The 17,744-nt window shown below is 40.9% G+C and overlaps 2 protein-coding genes and 1 long non-coding RNA gene across 5 annotated transcripts in view; 1 reads left to right on the plus strand and 2 right to left on the minus strand.

Annotated features, from left to right (window-relative positions):
- The window catches only part of CYFIP1 (cytoplasmic FMR1 interacting protein 1), a 110,549-nt gene extending 100,467 nt beyond the window's left edge, over positions 1-10,082 (plus strand). For both annotated transcript variants that reach the window (XM_067559965.1, XM_067559964.1), the window contains exons 27-31: positions 4,353-4,425; positions 5,726-5,820; positions 7,485-7,723; positions 8,584-8,731; positions 9,346-10,082. In XM_067559965.1, coding sequence (XP_067416066.1) covers positions 4,353-4,425; positions 5,726-5,820; positions 7,485-7,723; positions 8,584-8,731; positions 9,346-9,510 — 720 coding nt within the window. In that variant the 3' untranslated portion in view covers positions 9,511-10,082. The remainder of the gene's footprint in view (positions 1-4,352; positions 4,426-5,725; positions 5,821-7,484; positions 7,724-8,583; positions 8,732-9,345) is intronic.
- A 2,364-nt stretch (positions 10,083-12,446) lies between these two features.
- Positions 12,447-15,198, minus strand: LOC137160973 (uncharacterized). The gene is made up of 2 exons (XR_010922017.1): positions 13,876-15,198; positions 12,447-12,851 (listed from the first exon to the last, which is right to left on the minus strand). It is a non-coding gene; the product is annotated as an uncharacterized lncRNA (long non-coding RNA).
- Positions 15,199-15,875: 677 nt separating this feature from the next.
- NIPA2 (NIPA magnesium transporter 2) overlaps positions 15,876-17,744 on the minus strand; it is a 31,731-nt gene continuing 29,862 nt past the window's right edge. For both annotated transcript variants that reach the window (XM_067559966.1, XM_067559968.1), the window contains exon 7: positions 15,876-17,532. In XM_067559966.1, coding sequence (XP_067416067.1) covers positions 16,895-17,532 — 638 coding nt within the window. In that variant the 3' untranslated portion in view covers positions 15,876-16,894. The remainder of the gene's footprint in view (positions 17,533-17,744) is intronic.

Consider the following 17,744-nt stretch of genomic DNA (forward strand, 5'->3'; position numbering starts at 1 on the left):
CACCCCCCTCCCCGCATGGTGAATGCGTTTTAACTGCCTGCAGTGAGAGGAAATTCTTTGCTACATTGTTTCAGTGGCCAATCATAGAAATTGATACTTTCTTAAGAGTTTATTCACAGTGCTACATGTGGATACATTATATCATGCTTTCCATCTGAAATGGAAACATTTGTATCACTGTATTAATATACTAACTGACTCTGTTGTTATTTATCTTACATTCTACAGACACCTGTAGAATCAAAATCAAAGGCAAGCAATATACAGGGGATGGTAGGGGGAGCATAAAAGGCAAACAGCATACAGGTGGGGTGGTTTGTTTGGTGAAGGGAAAAATCAGAGGCAAGCAATGTACAGGGGGTGGTGGGGGTAGCATAAAAGGCAAACAGCATACAGTTCTAAAGTAATCCAGGATAAGCTGCGATGTATTCGTCACGGTCAAAATGAGAGCATAGTTCAGCTGGCTCCATGAGCCTGCAGCAATGGCAATCAGGGGAGTAAAAAAACAGCATGAAAATCCTTTTCCTGTTTGTTTGGGGGTGGGGGAAGCAGCGCTGCATCCTGGGATGATGACACTCATCACAACAGCCTCTATGGTTAGTTGCACTGTGGGATAGCTTCCCACATTGCACTGCTTTCTAATTCGAATTAAGGCTGGCCAGTGTGGACGCAAGAAACCAGCACAAACACTGTAGTGTGGACAGTCTGCAGCACTTTCTATAAATCGCTTTCTGTAATTCGAATTAAGCTAATTCGAATTAGTGCTGCAGTGTAGACATAGTCCAGGTCTCTTTACATCTTCTTGCTTCAGTTTTCCCTGTCTGAGAAATAAGGATACACAGGGATGTTGTGAGCTTAAATTACTTGCTGCTTTGTAACCCTCAGGTGGACAGAAGGCACTAGAAAGGGGAAAATGTTATACGTAGCACAGGTAACGACGTCTCTAGTTAAGGTTGTCTGACACTTTCCATTGTAAGACCTTGTTTTCGGTTGCTGATAACGCTGCCAAATTTAAAGCATGTTGGCTGAAATCTTCCATGCCAAGTGTTTGCCAGAGGCTCAGTTTTTATGAAAAATTTCAGCTAAAAGAGTTAAGCAATTTCCAACAACAAGGTTAGGAAAAAAACTTTGTTTTACGCATTTAAAAAAAAAATTCTTACAACCATTACATTGAGCTCTAGTGCCTCTATCCTTTGGAACACAGATTTGAAATTTGGCAGGGAAAGTCGCCCCAGTATCAGGCATATTTACCTTCCCTAGGGGAAAACTGCCTACATTTGGCCAAATTATGTGCATCTGAAAAATCTCAGTGTACGTATGCTCAGTGAAGACGTTAGTTTGGCAGCTAACTCTGAAGGTATAATCTGCTCTGAGCATGCTCCAGCCACACACAGCTGTTACATTCCAGCTGGACTGTGCATGCGCCATCCTCATAAACAGACTAAGTATGAGCCATAGTGGGGCTGCAGGGACTGAGCAGAACTTTCTCTGTAATCTCTTCTCCTAGTAGTTAGGAGACGCTGGACACAGGAACTGAGAGCAGATAGGTTGTCTCCTGTGCTCTCCGTGCCCCTTCTGCTGGCTTTCAGGCAGCATGGCAGAAGTAGGAACAGTCTGAGTTGAAATGCAGAGAGGTAGGAGAGTGGGGCAGAGTCAAGGGATAGGAGTCCGGAGCGGGACAAATATTAGGAGCAGGAGCTGTGGGGGAGGTGCAGAGCAGAAGATGGGGGAGGGGGGAGAGAGGGGAAATGCCCCTCTTCTACCTTACTCTTCAGTCCTTGATTTTTGCAGCCTTAACATTCTTTTAATGTAGGCTTTTTTAATGTAATAAAACAGCAACATTTTAAAAACAAAATAAAATGCATGAAGGATGAGCATTCAGGAAAAAATTGAGCTGTTGTTACATGACTTTTTGGTTTCAGTTGTATCAGTTTTATGTTGCATTGTAACTGCTGGAATTTGATTTTAAGTATCTAACAGAAATATTCTTGGTTGCTAGATATCTCTAGGCCATACACTGTTTTTAGGTGTGTTTTTTGTTGTTCAGTAAGTGTAGTAAATCTGTCAGGCCAGACTCAATAATAGCTGCTGTTGGCATTATTGATAGGAAAGCCGGTGTTGCTGTGAAGGTGGTAACAGCCCTCCTACTTCAGTTGTTTTCAGACACTCTCCTCCATTGTCTCTGTTCTCAGAGTTCCCTTGTACTTCTGCTGCAGTATCTCATTTAGTAGATTATTCTTTTCCTTCCTCCCTATTTCTTTTTAGATCTCCCCTCCCCTTTGGCCCACTCCACTTCTCCCTCTGACCTCTATTGATAGGTGCTCTTATCTGCAGACGCAGCTTTGACTACCATCTTTATGAGTCACAAATCTGCACCTCTGCAGCCATGCCATCTTCCATCCAGTCCATCTTTCTGACTTTGTAGGTGCCATCTGAAATACAGCATGGCCAGAACTGACCTCTTGAACTTCCCCAAGCTCTCCCTTATGTCTCTATTACTATGGACACCACCACCATTCCTTTCAGTTTGTAACCTGGGTGTCATCTTTGACTCTGCCCTCTCGCTCTAGACTCACATGTTCAGGCTGTGTCCAAAAGTTGCATCCCTCTTCCTGCGCAACATCTTTAAGATCTGGCCTGCCTTCTCTGTCCACACAGCTAAAAACATCATCAGACCCATATCATTTTGTACATTGACTACTGCAACCTCTTTTCTGGCCTTGACTACTGCAACATTGTAATAGTCCATTCAAAATGCTACTGCTAAGATCTTCCTGGCTTTTTGTTCTGACCACACCACCTCTCTCTCGAATCCCTCCTCTGGCACTTTTTTTCACCTCCCCAGCTCACATAAGCTTCTTGTCTCTATCTTTAAGGCCCTTTACAACTTAGCCTCATCCTATGTAGCTGATTGACCACCCTCCTCTGTTACTCTGGCAGCATTCCCAGCCTTTGCACCCACCAGTCAACCTTTGCCTCAAGCACCTTCATGCTCCCCACGTTGCCCTTTATGCGTGGGGGAGCAGCTCCTGGACACTATCCATACAGCCCTCCTTAGGCCAACCTTTGCCATGATGGCTGTTACTGCCTGCCCATCAGCAGGCAAGTGATGTGTTCTGACTGTCCCTCTTCCCCTTCTTTTTCCTGCTCTCTTACTCTAATTTCCCCACTGTTGCCATTCTTCTGCACCTATTAAAAACACAAAAACCTGTCACTAACAAAGCTGTGCCAGTTCTTCAATGTATGCATTTGCTTGTAAGTTTTCGTGAGGTAAGGAGAGCAGGGAGAGATGTAAGGTGCCCCTGGTGTGTGCAATGTGCTTACAGAAGCAACAGTGTGTGTGACCCTCTGGTATCTGCTTGCAATCTAATAAAGACGCAAGACTTCTGGACAGGGATTGCCTCTTACCTATGTTTGTAAAGTGCCCAGTAGTACAATGGGGCGCCAGTCCCAACTGGGCCTTTAGGTGCTACCATAATATAAATGTGTACTACTACTACTACCAGCATCTAATTCGATTGACTGTTAGACACTCTTGCTCATTGTGGGAAATTTAATTTCCTTGGAAAAGGGCAGGATCCTTGTGCTTGACTGAAATAAGTCATGGAACATAAAAGCCTCTCTTTTCTCTGGTGATTGTTAAAGTCATTAATGTCAATCAGATATAAAAATGAAAACATGCTGTTTCTCCGTTTTTGCCCTTAAGAGGCCTGGTTCTTATCTCAGCTTCTATTCTTGGCTGCTTCATATGCTGAGAACATACAGGGATTGCCCAGAAGCAAATACATCCAGTTTCATGGATATTTTTAATATTTGTGAAACAATTTTATTTTTTTAATTCCTTATAAAGATTTTAAATGGTTCCAAGCTGGGGCCCCACCATTATGTTCCTGCATCTCTCACTTTCTTCCTGGGAGACCTGTTTCTGGGTGATAAAGGGTTATGGGAACAGTGTTGGTAAAAATAAAAACATGACTCTGCTTTGTTCACATTTGTGTGTCTACCCAGGATCTGTCTGCCGCTTTGCTATAGAAATGCGTCATGCTGCGTTAGTCTTTTCAATAAATAGCCTCTGTCCTCTAAGAACTGCCAACTCTAGGTGGGAGCAGAGTTGCTGTAACTCTTGTTTGTAAATCCAAGGTAACCTGCTGAAGCCAAAATGCAGTTAAGTACTACTGTGAAAAGGGAGCTCAAAGCAGCATGTGCTTGTTCTAACGGTAGGTGTTTGGTGCCCTCTGGTGTCTGCCATTATTTGTTACAGAATGTCAGCATGGTTTTGAAACAGATTTGGATGCCCTTGACACGCTGTTGTTTTTTTACTCCTAAATGCTTCTCGTTCCTTTTTGTCTTAGTCGCTAGAGGAAGTGTGTGACCTGTTGCATGCTGCACCATTCCAGAATATTTTGCCGAGGGTTCATGTCAAAGGTATGGGCTGGACGAGCACCTGTTCTCCAGCAGTATTACCCCCTATACTGCTTCCTTGCTGGTGAATTAATAATTCTGCAACTTCCTTTACACATGTGCTATTTGCAACGACTGCAAATTACTGAGTGTCTGCAGGCCTGAAAAAAAATACAGTACACAGAATAGCAAGAGGCCTAAGCCTCTATTAACCAGGGCTCTCTGGGCTGGGGTGATCAAGAATGCTCTGTGCAGCATACCGGTGAGATGCCCACTGCTGCCTCATCCCCACTTGGTGATGAGATTGGAGGATCCTGGACTTCCTATGGGGTCCCATTATTCATATTAGCCTTGGCTTGCCGGTGTGCAAAATAAACTTGGGACTGGAGCTGGGGCGATTTAGGGCTGGGTCCTGAAAGGTGCTGAGTCCCTGATCTAGCAAAGCACTTAAGCATATGCATGGTTGCCACTGTCTTTTCACATGCTTAAATGCTTTGCTGAATTGGGAACACAGTGCTCAGTACCTTGCAGGATTTGTTCCTTCTGGTCTCTCTTCCCTTCATGGTTGCTGGAAGATGAGCTGCTTTCATTCATCCATTTTGTCTTCTACCACTCCTTATTTTTTGGTTTTCTTCTTTTTCTATCTCTTCCCCACTGCTAGCAGCAACAGATTTGTCTGTGCTTCTGCTCAGAGGATTCACATAAATTACAAAGTGAAATTTACAAGAGCCTTATCAGATTCACTGCAGCTACTCAGATCTCAGTCAGTAGCCATCAGACTAACCAGATTATTGCAAATTCTATTGACCCGCTAACATTTCCTACTCACCGATGGTGATTAAAAAAAAAAAAAAAAAAAAAATTCTATACATAAAATTTCACCCTCAATATAACTCCATCCTCTGGAGGCAAGTATTTTGCATGTGATCAGGGCAATCTTAATGATCTTAGTATGCATGGGGGTCAAAGTATATTAGAGATAGCAAAAGAGCCTTAGTTTGAGGGCAAAATCTAGTTAATAACAAAATGAGTTCCACTACTAGTTTTTGGCTGTATAGTTACATTCTTTAAACTTGAATGTATAATGTAACATTAAGGGGATAAACCTGTTAATGGATCCTGTGCATCAAATAAAATGTATACTGAAGAAAACACAAGCCATTTTGAATAAAATTACCCATCAAATTAAAAACTTACACACAGAACTCCTACTGTGACAAAAATAAACTATAATAAAAATACAAATTTCCATGCCACAATTTTCATTGTTTATAAAGTGATGAAATCCGCTAACTTTAAAGAATAACGTGTTTTTTTCTTTCAGAGGGTGAAAGGCTCGATGCTAAAATGAAAAGACTAGAATCAAAATACGCTCCACTCCATCTTGTTCCTCTGATTGAAAGATTAGGAACACCCCAGGTAATGTCTTAAATTTTGTGCCCCAGCCATTTTATGAAGAAATATCAGTACATAAGAAACCTGAGACCCTCACAACACCTATAGTCCTGTGAGAATTACCAACATCACAAAAATTGTTCTCACACTAAGGCCGCCAGTAAATCCTGGGATTCAGTAAAGTTGGTCATCAGCTTGTGTGTGCAGATGGCTTATTGTTTAATTGTTTGGGACAGTGCAGAGGTGACATTTTAGGTTCTGGGAGAGGATTAAAGTGTTTATTTCCATATACACTATTGCGATATAACGTGTAAAGCAAAGGAGTGGCACCCAAGGGGCTCCCAGTTCAAATTCCACCAAAAGCAACTGATTTGCTCTGTGACCTTTTAAAAAAGTCATTTGTTCTCTAGTGATTCAGTGAACAAATTGGATAAAATCAGAACCTTTTTGGAAACCAGCTGTTATATTTGATCTGAGCTTTCCTGGAAAATTAATTAACGAAACAGAACATTCTTCCTCCTCCATGCCTTATCAGTGAGCTGCTCTTACTGTCCAGATGCCATTACACTCTACAAGGAGGCAGAGGATGTTTCCCATCTGCTTCAACAGCTGACAAACTGGCTTGGGACATGTGAATTTGGAGGGCCAAAAGGGAGTGTTGTCCAGATGTTCAGACTGTTTATTACCATGGGTAGAGTTAGGTGAGCTGTGCTGAGCAAGCAACACGGTCCCTAGTGCAGAGAGCTTACAGTGGGAGGGCACAAGCTGGTACAATACAGTTAGAGCAAGTATTAATTATAAATCAGAATTTACTGCAGTTATACAAATCCCTTCATGCTCTCTTTGAAGCTCATCAGTTTCTGATGCAGCAGCCCAGGGAGTCAGCAGTAAGTAAGGAAGGGGCCATTACCTGTGCCAGCAAACAGACAACTGTGAATATACCAATTTTTGTCTTCTGGCAGTGTTAAAAAAACCCCAGACCTACAAACCTTGGTGCAGTACAGCAGCAGCTGACCTTTCCACTCAAAAAGCCTTTAAAAGCTTCTTTTCCATTGAGTGGGTAAAAAAATTAACGCAGATATTTCATTGTTGGTGTTTTGTGGCTTCCATCCTTCACTGGATCCTTGACCCCAGGCGAATTCATGAAAGTAGTAAAACCTAAAAGCATTGGTTCAAAAAGCTAAGTTAAATCTAGTAAATATTATCGTTTAAGTAACCCATTCTGTATGCACTCTAATGCATCTGTTCCAAGGTGAGGCGCAGAACTGGAATTGGGGGCATTCAGGTAAACTATTATTACAGTACTACGTCTAGACAGCAAAGAAAATCCCACGGCTGACCTGTGCCGGCTGACTCAGCCTCACAGGGCTCAGGCTGCTTCATTGCTGTATAGACTTCCGGCTCAGGCTGGTGCCCAACCCCTGAGATCCTGTGGAGTAGGAATGTCCCAGAGCTTGGGCTGTAGCACAAGCCCAGAAGTCTACACAGCAGTGAAGCAGCCCGACCCTCGGTCAGCCACAGGTGTTTCTTTGCTGTGTAGACATATCCTGTGTTTTTAGATCAGCATGACACCCCAATAGAGCTTCATCCTACATTAACATAAGGCCTTCAAACAGAAATGACACTTCCCCCATAACTAATCTAAATTGCTTTTTCATTCACTTTTTATTTCCTCCTCTCAATCTTAGCAAATTGCAATAGCAAGGGAAGGAGACTTGCTGACCAAGGAACGCCTCTGCTGTGGCCTATCTATGTTTGAGGTCATCTTGACCAGGATTCAGGCCTTCCTGGATGACCCAATTTGGCGTGGACCCCTTCCTAGCAATGGTGTGATGCATGTGGATGAGTGTGTGGAATTTCACCGCCTCTGGAGTGCGATGCAGTTTGTGTACTGCATTCCTGTGGGAACACACGAGTTTACTGTGGAGTATGTATCGTAGGCTGCTAATTACACACTTGTTTGCAACAGTACTTTATTGTATTTCCAAAACTAGAAGTGGGGATGCAAAACATAAAGCTCATGTTTGTTCAGTCATATTTCTGAGATAGCTCAGTGAAGCAATCACAGAACAATGAACAAGGGAACATGCTTCTTGCACTGGTCTGTTAGCACAGGACCACAGATATTAATTGTATCTTTTAAAGAAATAATCTATTTTAAATACTTTGGTACATAATAAAAGGTCCCATAAGGAAGGATCCTAGCACATACCTCTCAACACCAGTGATGCTTACCACTATAGTAGATGAATTTAAGTAATTTAACAAGTACTTTCTTATTTCCTGTGTGTTAACAGCAGGAATGAGCATTCAGGAGTGTCCTGCAATTTTCAGTTCTTTAGTTTTTAGCATTATGTTTGTCAGTTTTCAGAAGGAAGGCTTCTGAGCAATAATTTGTCTATCACTGGCCAGTTGGTGAGGGGAAGTCTTAGGACATTGCTTCCTTTAGTCCACGAAGACCAAATAAATGTGGTGGCGTGGCATTGTCAGTTTGTTCTATGGGTTAATGTGACAGTAGCAGTGCTGCAGAGTAATGGGGAGAAACATTTTTTGGAAGAATGTAAGATTGGATACGTTTTTCAGCATTTCTAGTGCTTGCAGATTCTAAATTACTAAAAACCTTAAATGACAGGCTTTTAAACCACAGCCTGGAAAACATCTTACACATGGTTTTAGACTCCTATTTTTTAAGAGAAAATATCTCATTATTCAACATTTCATGCTAACTTGTTCTTGGGCGTTTTAGATGAAATATATAATTTTCCTGGCCCTTGTACTCTCTTACAGACAGTGCTTTGGAGATGGGCTGCACTGGGCTGGTTGTATGATCATTGTGCTTTTGGGACAGCAGCGTCGCTTTGATGTGTTGGATTTTTGCTACCATTTACTGAAAGTACAAAAGCACGATGGCAAAGATGAAGTCATCAAGAACGTGGTATGTTGAGAACATTGGCTTTATACTCATTGCAATGATGTGTATGAAAAAACTGGAATCATTTGCCTGGGGCTACATGGTAGCTGTAGCCATCACTGTTTAAAGTGGAGTGTTCAGAATTAATCCAGTTTGCTTTTCAGTGCATAAGATTATGCAGTAGAGCAGTTGCTAGTACTATCTTATGTTAGGTTTGGAATTTTAACTGAGCCAACCTTTACCTTTCATTGCTATATGGGTTTTCTTACATTTAATGAAACAGATGATGCTATCTAGATACATATACATAGCTTTAGAACAGAGCTAGTCCTATTGAAGTTGTAATGCCCGTATCCACGGCCTATTTCTGGAATTCTGATAAACAGAGATTTTTAAAAACAAAATTCTAAGTGGATTTTTGCATGTAGCAGTGGGTGGGAAACATTCATAACTTATCCAGACCATTTCCCACCATCAGGGCAGAAATAGGAGGGTGACACTGTTTCCTCTTTCCATTCTTACAAGGCTGGTTCACGAGGTGCTGATTTGGCAGAAGACTGCTGGGTTGAGGCAGTCACTCTCGTTGTTTTTATCAAAGGATGGTTTTCTTTTCTGAATGTCTGTTTTTGACGTTGCAGCCTTTGAAGAAAATGGTTGAGAGAATTCGCAAATTCCAGATCCTGAACAATGAGATAATTACTATCTTGGACAAGTATTTGAAGTCTGGTGATGGAGAGGGTACACCAGTGGAACATGTGCGCTGCTTTCAGCCCCCTATCCATCAGTCTCTGGCCAGCAACTGAATGTGGATGGACATCCTTGCTTTTTACTTTAGCTGGAGTACTTTTGCACCTAGTTAAGCTACGAGTTTAAGAGGAGAAAAACTCTTGTAAGGCATATACCCTAATCTGTATTTCAGTATTTCCTGTGCCTTTTGAATGGCAGTGCTTTTGTCATTTTCAGTCTTCAACCACAATTGTATACAATCCATACTTATTTTTCTAAACTACAGTTTTACATAGGCTTTTTGTCTTACAACCCCCTCTGCATCCCTTCACCTGATGTAATCATTTTAGACTGGGGTTGGTGCAAACTATTTTTCCCTCATCTGGCAAAACATGAGTTACCATAATGGGTGAAAAAAACAGGGGTTTTTTGTAGAAACATTTTAAAAAATAAATTGATAGTAATTGATTATGTATGAGAAAAGCACTAATTACTTGCTTAGCCTTTATAAAAAGAAGGTTCCAGCTAGAGCTTTGTGAATAATTTTTTTAATCAGTTTGATTTTTTTTCCTTGGCAAAATTATATTGCATCATGTGATTAGTGATTATGGAAATAAAGGCTAATTAATTAAAATGATCATTTTTTAAACAGTGTTTCTTTTACTTGGAGGTGATTGATACTCAGAACTTTATGAAAACTTCTACCATATAGAACTCATTTTCTGGTTTCAGAGGGATATTAAAAATGAAAAAAATCTTACTTGTTTCCAACTTGATAAGCAATCTGTTTAAAATTATCTTTAGAAAGGGATCCTTGCATACACTGAACTGTTGTAACCTATCTCACCACACTGAACTTTAATAATAGTAATCATTACTACTGTGGAGAACATTTACATTTTGCTGTGCAGAAAAGAGGATGGGGGCAGTTTAAGGGCTGGTTACACACAAACATGCATCAAAATAACTAAATTGGATTTAATTCACCTTTTTTCAGTGCATCTGTTCACATGAGCTGGTCATTTAGAATAAAAATGTCCCACTTCAATATTGCTTAAACTTTTCTGATGAGAGAGAGAGAGTGTGATAGAGGCTCAAGGTGGGAGCGGGGGGTAGTTTACTGTTTGGAAAAAGTGGGGGAGGGAAATTCACCTGCATCATGGAGTACCACAGTTCCCTTTCTATGCAATAAAAACTCTACCTTGATACTTGATACTACCTTGATACACAAAGTCCCTTAGTTAGAGACTCACTCACTCTTCCTTGTGTCTGTACTTTGCAGCTTGAAACTCCACTGGCCACCTAATTCTTTAGTCTTGATACAGTACTTTGAAGAGCTAACTGTGATCTCTCAAAGACGAAAGGAGGATATGTTCCATTTCACAAATACCTACATTGGCAAATTAAGTGACTTGCCTGGAATACACTAATTTAGGTAGCCCCACTCAAAGGACAGTTTTAATCATGGTTCTGGTACTGACTTGCTGTGTGACACCTTAAGTAGGTCTTGACTGTCCTAGGTTTTTTTTTTTTTTAAATACATGTTAAAATCCTAGTGTGGACAAGGCAAAATGTAACTCCTACATGTTAGTTGGCAGTGGTAAGTCCTAGGAGTGACCTTCTAGTTTCTCATAACCAACTAATGTGTTAAAACTGCAACGTGCCTTGTCCTCGCTTAAAATGGTTGTTGTTTTTTTTAAAAAAACCCCACCTTTTTCTTAGTGTAAACATGAGCGTAAAATTTCAAAAGCACTTTATGCTCAATCTTCAAAATTGACAAGCTTTTAAGGGCCTATGCCCACTGAAATTCAGCCTAACAAGAGTGTCTGCACACAAACTGTAGCACTAACTATATGGGTACAGCTAAAATGGCACAACCCACTGATGGGTTGACTGTGGCTGCTAGGTGCTACATTAATACAAATAATAAAAACACTTATAGCTTATGCCCATATGTGAAGGGGAAGAAGCTGTACCAGTATAAAACACCTTTTTACTGGTAAAACTGCATCCACAATAGGGTTTGTACTAATTTAGCTACCCCAACCAAAATAGTTTTGTGTGTGTTGATCAGGTCTTTGGTTCTTAATTCACTTTAGACAACAGAATTTAAGATCTTAACTCATGTGTGTGCTTTTGGGATTTTTACCCTCAACCTCTGTCTCTCTCCATCTGCAAAATGAGGATAGGTGGGAAAGCTCAAGTGGATCTGCATAGTCCCACTTATGGGTATTACACTGCCTAGAGGTGCCTAATGGTAGAACCTTCTCCAAACAGTTCCTACTATTAGAGTGCTCATCTGCCCCCTCCAAGTGTCCCCTCAGCATCTCTGAACATTCAGAAAATGAAGTTATAGGTGGGTTTCAGTGTCCTCTACCACCTCCTTTCCTTCCCACTGCTATGCCAGAATAAAATGAACCACTCTGGTTCATTCAGATCCAGAGTTTTCTTCATTCTTAGTGTCTTGGTAGCTGTAGCTTATAGTTTACTGATAAGTAGAGAGTTGAGTTAGCTAGTAGCTCAGTTCTGGGTTCTGCTAGAAATGAAGAAGGAAAGTGGGATTCAAGAGATGTGCTTCATGCCCAGCTGTCTTCCTGGTGTTGGATGACCACATTAGGTACCCGAAGTGCTTGGAGAAGGGCCACTTTCCTTCTGGATGTTTCATCTGCCAGAATTTCATATCCAGACCTTGCTTGGAGAGGCAGAACAGATTGCAGGTGCTTCTCCTTAAGGAGGGCTTTGAAGCTCCAGGCTCTTGTCTGATCCAAAGCCTGAGATCAGTTTTGGCTCCTGTGACTTATTCCAGTAAGTAAAAGCACTTTCAAAGGTTCCAGGAAATTGGAACTTACTCTGGTCCCGCGGTAGGTCCTGTTGCTCAGGAAGTCAGGGTTTTGAAGGTACTCTTGGTGAAGAAAGACCAACCCCATGCTTTGGAACCTACAGCCACGTTAGCTCCAGCTGTCTGTTCCAAAAAAGGCAGCAAGGGAGAAGACTGACACTGTTAGACATGACAAAGTGGATGATATCTTTTATTAAACCATCTTCTAATGGTGAGAGAGACAAACTTTCAAGCTACACAGAGTTCTTCAGGTTTAGGCTATTAGAATGCCAGATCCCATATGTCAGATTTATTGCATCTGTCCAACTCTCTTATGGCATCTCTGGCTCTAGCTCCAAAACCCAAGTCTGTTCCAGCTTCAGCTTGGAGAACCAGTGGTATTTCAGTGGATCTTGCACCATCCTGCTCCTCAGCTCCAACCTCTGGTTCTGGATCTATCTTCAGTTCTGTAGTGAACCCTTACTTTAGTGGCAGATGTTCACCAATTGGATTCTGATCATTCTTCTGATCTGAATAAGAAATAGAGGATCTTGAGGAAGAGAGAGGCTTTGCCGATTCCAAGGTCAATATTGTCTTCACCTGAAAGAAGGAGAGCAGGAGATTAAAAGACTTAGGAGGAGGATAGAGGAGAGGCTAATAGAGTCTCCCAGAAGAGCTTTCTCCGTTTCTCTCTCAACCCTCCAGGACCATTGCTTTCAACTGTATTGTCCAGCGTAGAGCCTAGGCTGGATTCATTTAAAGAAGGATAAAAGAAGAGAGCTCATTCCTCCTGGTTCATGCCTCCTTTTGGTTCTCCTGTGGGTTTGTTCCCAGATCCAAGTTGCTGGGGTGTGGGAGTCCTGAGCTCCACCTCCATAACCATATTGGTTGCTGCCACAGACATTTTTCAGTTGTCATCCTTACGGATGGAGAGGTGATGTTTCATCTGTAGAGGACCTGACAGCTGAGCAATCCTCAGTCCCATTTCCACTGGATCCCCATCTGCATCTCAGGCAGTGGTACCTGATAGTCTACCTGAAGAGGAATATGAGAAGATTGCATGCTCTTGTTCAAAAATCTGATTTATCACCAGCTGAACATGTGGGAGCGGCATCTGCTTCTTTCCCTTCTGTGGACACACCACAGTTCCATGATGTAGTGGGTTATGCAACAACCATATTGAATTTACTTTCAGTAGCCATAGAGGGCTCCCATCTGGAGTTCAACATTGTTGGAGATACCTCCCAGAGTAGGATGGATGTCCTTACTAATGGCCTGCTGCAGCTTGCTAGACTATCAAGGGGCAAGAGTTGACCAATTTCCAAGAAGTCAGAAAAATTCTATCAGATACAAACCTGAGTGGCTTTTGTATTTTCACACATATCCTATACCTCCCCCTATGTTCAGAGATGCACACCTCCTCCTACCCTTCCCTCAGCAAGCGCTTTAAAGGCACTGCTTAGAGAAGGTTCTCCTGGCTGATGTGCCCACCTGGTGTTGCCTCATAATATGCAATCTCATCTTGGAAAATTCCAGTTACAGGTAACCCACCATCTGTAATTCCTCTTAAATGTTTCTGGCTGAAAGGTAGAGAAAAACTGAGGCCCTTCATGGTTTCACCTACCCAGAAAAAAAGCAAGGCACTGTCAATCATAGTTTAGGTATACAGCCCTTCTGCTGCTGCTCTCCTTTTATCTTGGCTCTATCCTATGATTTCCCAGCTTTGCTTCATTTTTTGCTCTGATTTATACCTAAAAAGAGAGAAGAAAATACCATTAAAAGGCATGTGACAAGAGAAGTGAGGATCAAGTTAAGTACTCCCAGAAACAAGGAGCCAAAAGAATTGGAGGGAAGGGAATGGACTAGTGTCTTCAGTACAGCACTTGACTGACATTGAGCCTTGAGATCTGTAAAAGGAGGCAGTCTGATCCTTCAGTGTTCTGTAGTGTGGGAAGAATGTACACTATTTACCTGCTTCACAGAGGGTGGGGTAAGTTCCTAACAGCATATTTTATGTGCAAATTACAGGAATAGAATTTACCTCATTCCTCTATGCCCCACTGAGAATTGAGCTCTGGTCTATACTACAAAATTTAGGTGTAACTACATTGTTCAGGGGTGTGAATAGGTCAGACCCCTGAGTGACATAATTATACTGACCTAAGTGCTGGTGCAAACAGTGCTATGTTGGTGGGAGTTTTTCTTCTGTGGACAGAGCGACTGCCTCTCAGAGGTGGAGTTATTAAGCTGACAGAGCTCTCTCTCTCTCTCCTTTTGGCTTACAGCAGCACAGCTGCAGCCCTGGAAATTGTAGTGTAGACCTACCCTGAGATTTACAGGCAAACATTTTTAATATATGTAGTACAAATTTTAGTCATAGCAAGTGAGTGTTGTATGGCTTCATTAATATTTGATATGCAGAGGGATATCCTTTGGTGAAAGATCCAAGTAAAGTGCAAAACATTTAATGCACTTTTAGCAGCTAATCAAGCAAAGAACCCTAACAAACACAATTATCAGAATTTATAAGCGTTACCACACTTAAAAAAATGTACTAAAGGTTTTATTAGCAGGAAGTTAACTTGTCAAACATCCCAATGTGTCAGTGATTCAGTATGGCCTTTAACCACACATTAAACTGTAGGTAGGAAACATACTATAGGGGATATAGTCCTCAACTAAAACCCTTCCCAGCCAAGGTGGTATCAACGTACATTTTGGTGGATAGTCTTTGTTGACTGCATGTGCCCTTGTCCATTAATACTCATGTAAATAAATTTCTTAATTGTCAAACATTTCAACTCAGCTACACTTGGTGAAAAGGTTATCTTGCTTTAGCTGTTGTCCACTAACTCTCATACTTTGAAGGGGCACACCACAAGCATTTGATTAGGCTACCTTTTCTTTGAAGATTGTTTTGAACCTATTACAATCTACTTTTCAATTTTCCTAGTTTAATGCTAGGATGTGCTTTATATGTTGTGTATAGACCAAAGCTTTCTCTAAGTTCCATTTAAGCTATTATGAATGAGATTTATTCAGCAGTACTGGTTTTCCTTCTAATCAGAAGGGTCCCACTTGATAAAACAGGAATTGTGCTAAGTGATTGTCAACAAGTCATTTCCAAGGCATGAAGGGAGACATGCTGCATTCCAGGTCTGGGTAAAAGTTGGAGTACTTTGAATTATGAAATTTGTTTTGCAAAGTTATACACAGAATCAAGTATTGATATTGCCTATGAGGGGGCTGTGCCTTCGTTATAGTCAGAAGCTTGATGTCTTAAAGAGTCCATGCTGCCTGAGCCATGAGATTAGAACAGTTTTTGACAACTTTTGTTTCACTTTTAATACCTGCCCACTAAAACTGTAGCAAAGCACTGGTGGGAGAAGGTCTTGAAAGTGGCTTATCAATGACTATTCAGGGCACCAGTTATCTAAGAGATGACCACATCTTACCTCTAATTCACTGCACTAGGTAAGACTCTCTGAAATCTTGTTGCTGGCAATCAACACTGAGGTTGAAGCAAGGCTTTCAAGTGGAAGGTTCTCACTTTTGGAACTTTCTCTCACTTCTCAGTTAGTGTAAGTGCATTCAAACACATTTCCCCCCTTGCATCACATCTAACTTGATACTACTTGTGCTAGCTTTGTGTTTTCACAAATCAAGCTTCCCACAGCTACAATTCTACACAGAAGTGTAACATACCAGTACTTCAAGCCTGAAAATGGTCTTAGGAGGGCATGGGTCAACTATTTCTCTCTAGAATTTTGTTTCTCAATAAAATGACATCCATCAAAAGTGTTATCTTGGTGCTGACAGAGTAGAAGCTGACTACAGTGCAGTGACATGATGCAATTTAAAGTTAGGGAAGAGAGAATACCTTTCCGCCAAATAAGAAATTAGAGTAGCACTGTGATGGATATCCTTGTTAGTTAGTACTTGCCTTTTACACTCTACCTAACTGTTCTGATATTCAGTTAATCGTGAAGTCTTTGTAGGATTTCCTTTCCCTCAGAAGCATATTGAAAATTTAAAAACTCTGTAAATAAAAACAACCTGTCTCAATGCACTCTTCCTGATTCTTAATTGCATCAAATTTACTAATGCCTCTTACTCAGTTTGGTTATATGCTTCCCCTAACTGCTGTAATTAGCTATTTAAGTGATATTCATTATAAGTTGGCTCCCTTAACTTTTCACTGCATTCTCCAAGCATTCTAGGTTAATTGTTTTACTCTTCCATATTCTGAAACAAACATGCTGGATATCCATTATGCAAAAGATGCAGGTTCATGTCAGTCTGTTTATCACCAGTGCAAAATTAAAGCAATTTATTTTTGATTAGTTAAAATTGTCATTAGTGCAATAAGTCTTTAAAATGGAAAATTCAAATTAAAAATATTTACAGTTTTACACAAGTAAAACAAAAAACAAACCATGTTGTGAGCTCATTTCAGTGTCTTTTTTAAAGTAAACATAAGGCAAATTAAAACTCATTACTATTCTTGGTCCAAACTAATCAAACTTAAAAATTAACGATTGTCTGTACATATTGTTAAAGTACATCAGCTGCTTCCAGACAGATATTTTACAGCAAAAAAACCAAAACCAAAAAAAAGTTACAGAATTGTTTTCTTAACATTTTCAGAATGCTGCCAGACTTCCATTTCTCCTGGAAGAGACATTCTCACTGGGTTGTATTTCACCTACACATGTTGAGCTTTCTTCATCATGATTAAAGCATTCATATGTGGTTGGCAGAGCGCCATTCATTGCTCTGTCATCTTTCCGCAAAGAGACAGGCAGATTTGCTAGAGTGAAATTGACATCTTTAAAGGCATGCAATAAAAAGATCCCCACAATGATTGTGAGAAAACCACTGAAGGTGCCAATAATGTCAGCAGCAGCCATGTGTTGCCACTCCTTGAAAAGGATAGCAGAACAAGTTAAAACAGATGTTGTAAAGAATACATAATATATTGGAGTCACTATGGAAGTGTTGAATATATCCAGAGCTCTGTTTAAATAGTTGATCTGTGTGCTCACACAAACTATAAGGCTTAGCAGCAGAATCCAGGACAAAGGATGTTTTAGCACACTCTTTCCTGCAAAAAGTTCCTTTATAGTGATGCCCAAACCTTTCACACAGGAGACTGACAATGCTCCAATTACAGAGCAGATTGTTATGTACACAAGAATGTTGGTCTGTCCATGGCGAGGTCCTACCACAAATATCAGTATTAAGGACACAATGACGACAAGTGTTGCAAAAACCACAAAACCTGCAGTAGGGAAAAAAAAGTCACTTATTTACATACAGTAAATGCACAAGAGCATCCTGTTAGGTACTAAGAAATGCAGTGCATTTTTTTAAGGGCAACAAGTCAAGGTTGACAGGCTTCCTCCTGCCCTTTTTATTAAATACATGTTCAAATGCTGTTTTTCCTAGTCATTGAAATTGGAGGCTGCAACAAGTCTTACGACAACTGATGAG

The sequence above is a fragment of the Emydura macquarii genome, unplaced genomic scaffold (genome assembly GCF_026122565.2).
Source record: "Emydura macquarii macquarii isolate MOO-44397 ecotype Brisbane River unplaced genomic scaffold, CSIRO-AGI_Emac_v2 contig_2207, whole genome shotgun sequence".
NCBI classification, from domain to species: Eukaryota; Metazoa; Chordata; order Testudines; family Chelidae; genus Emydura; species Emydura macquarii.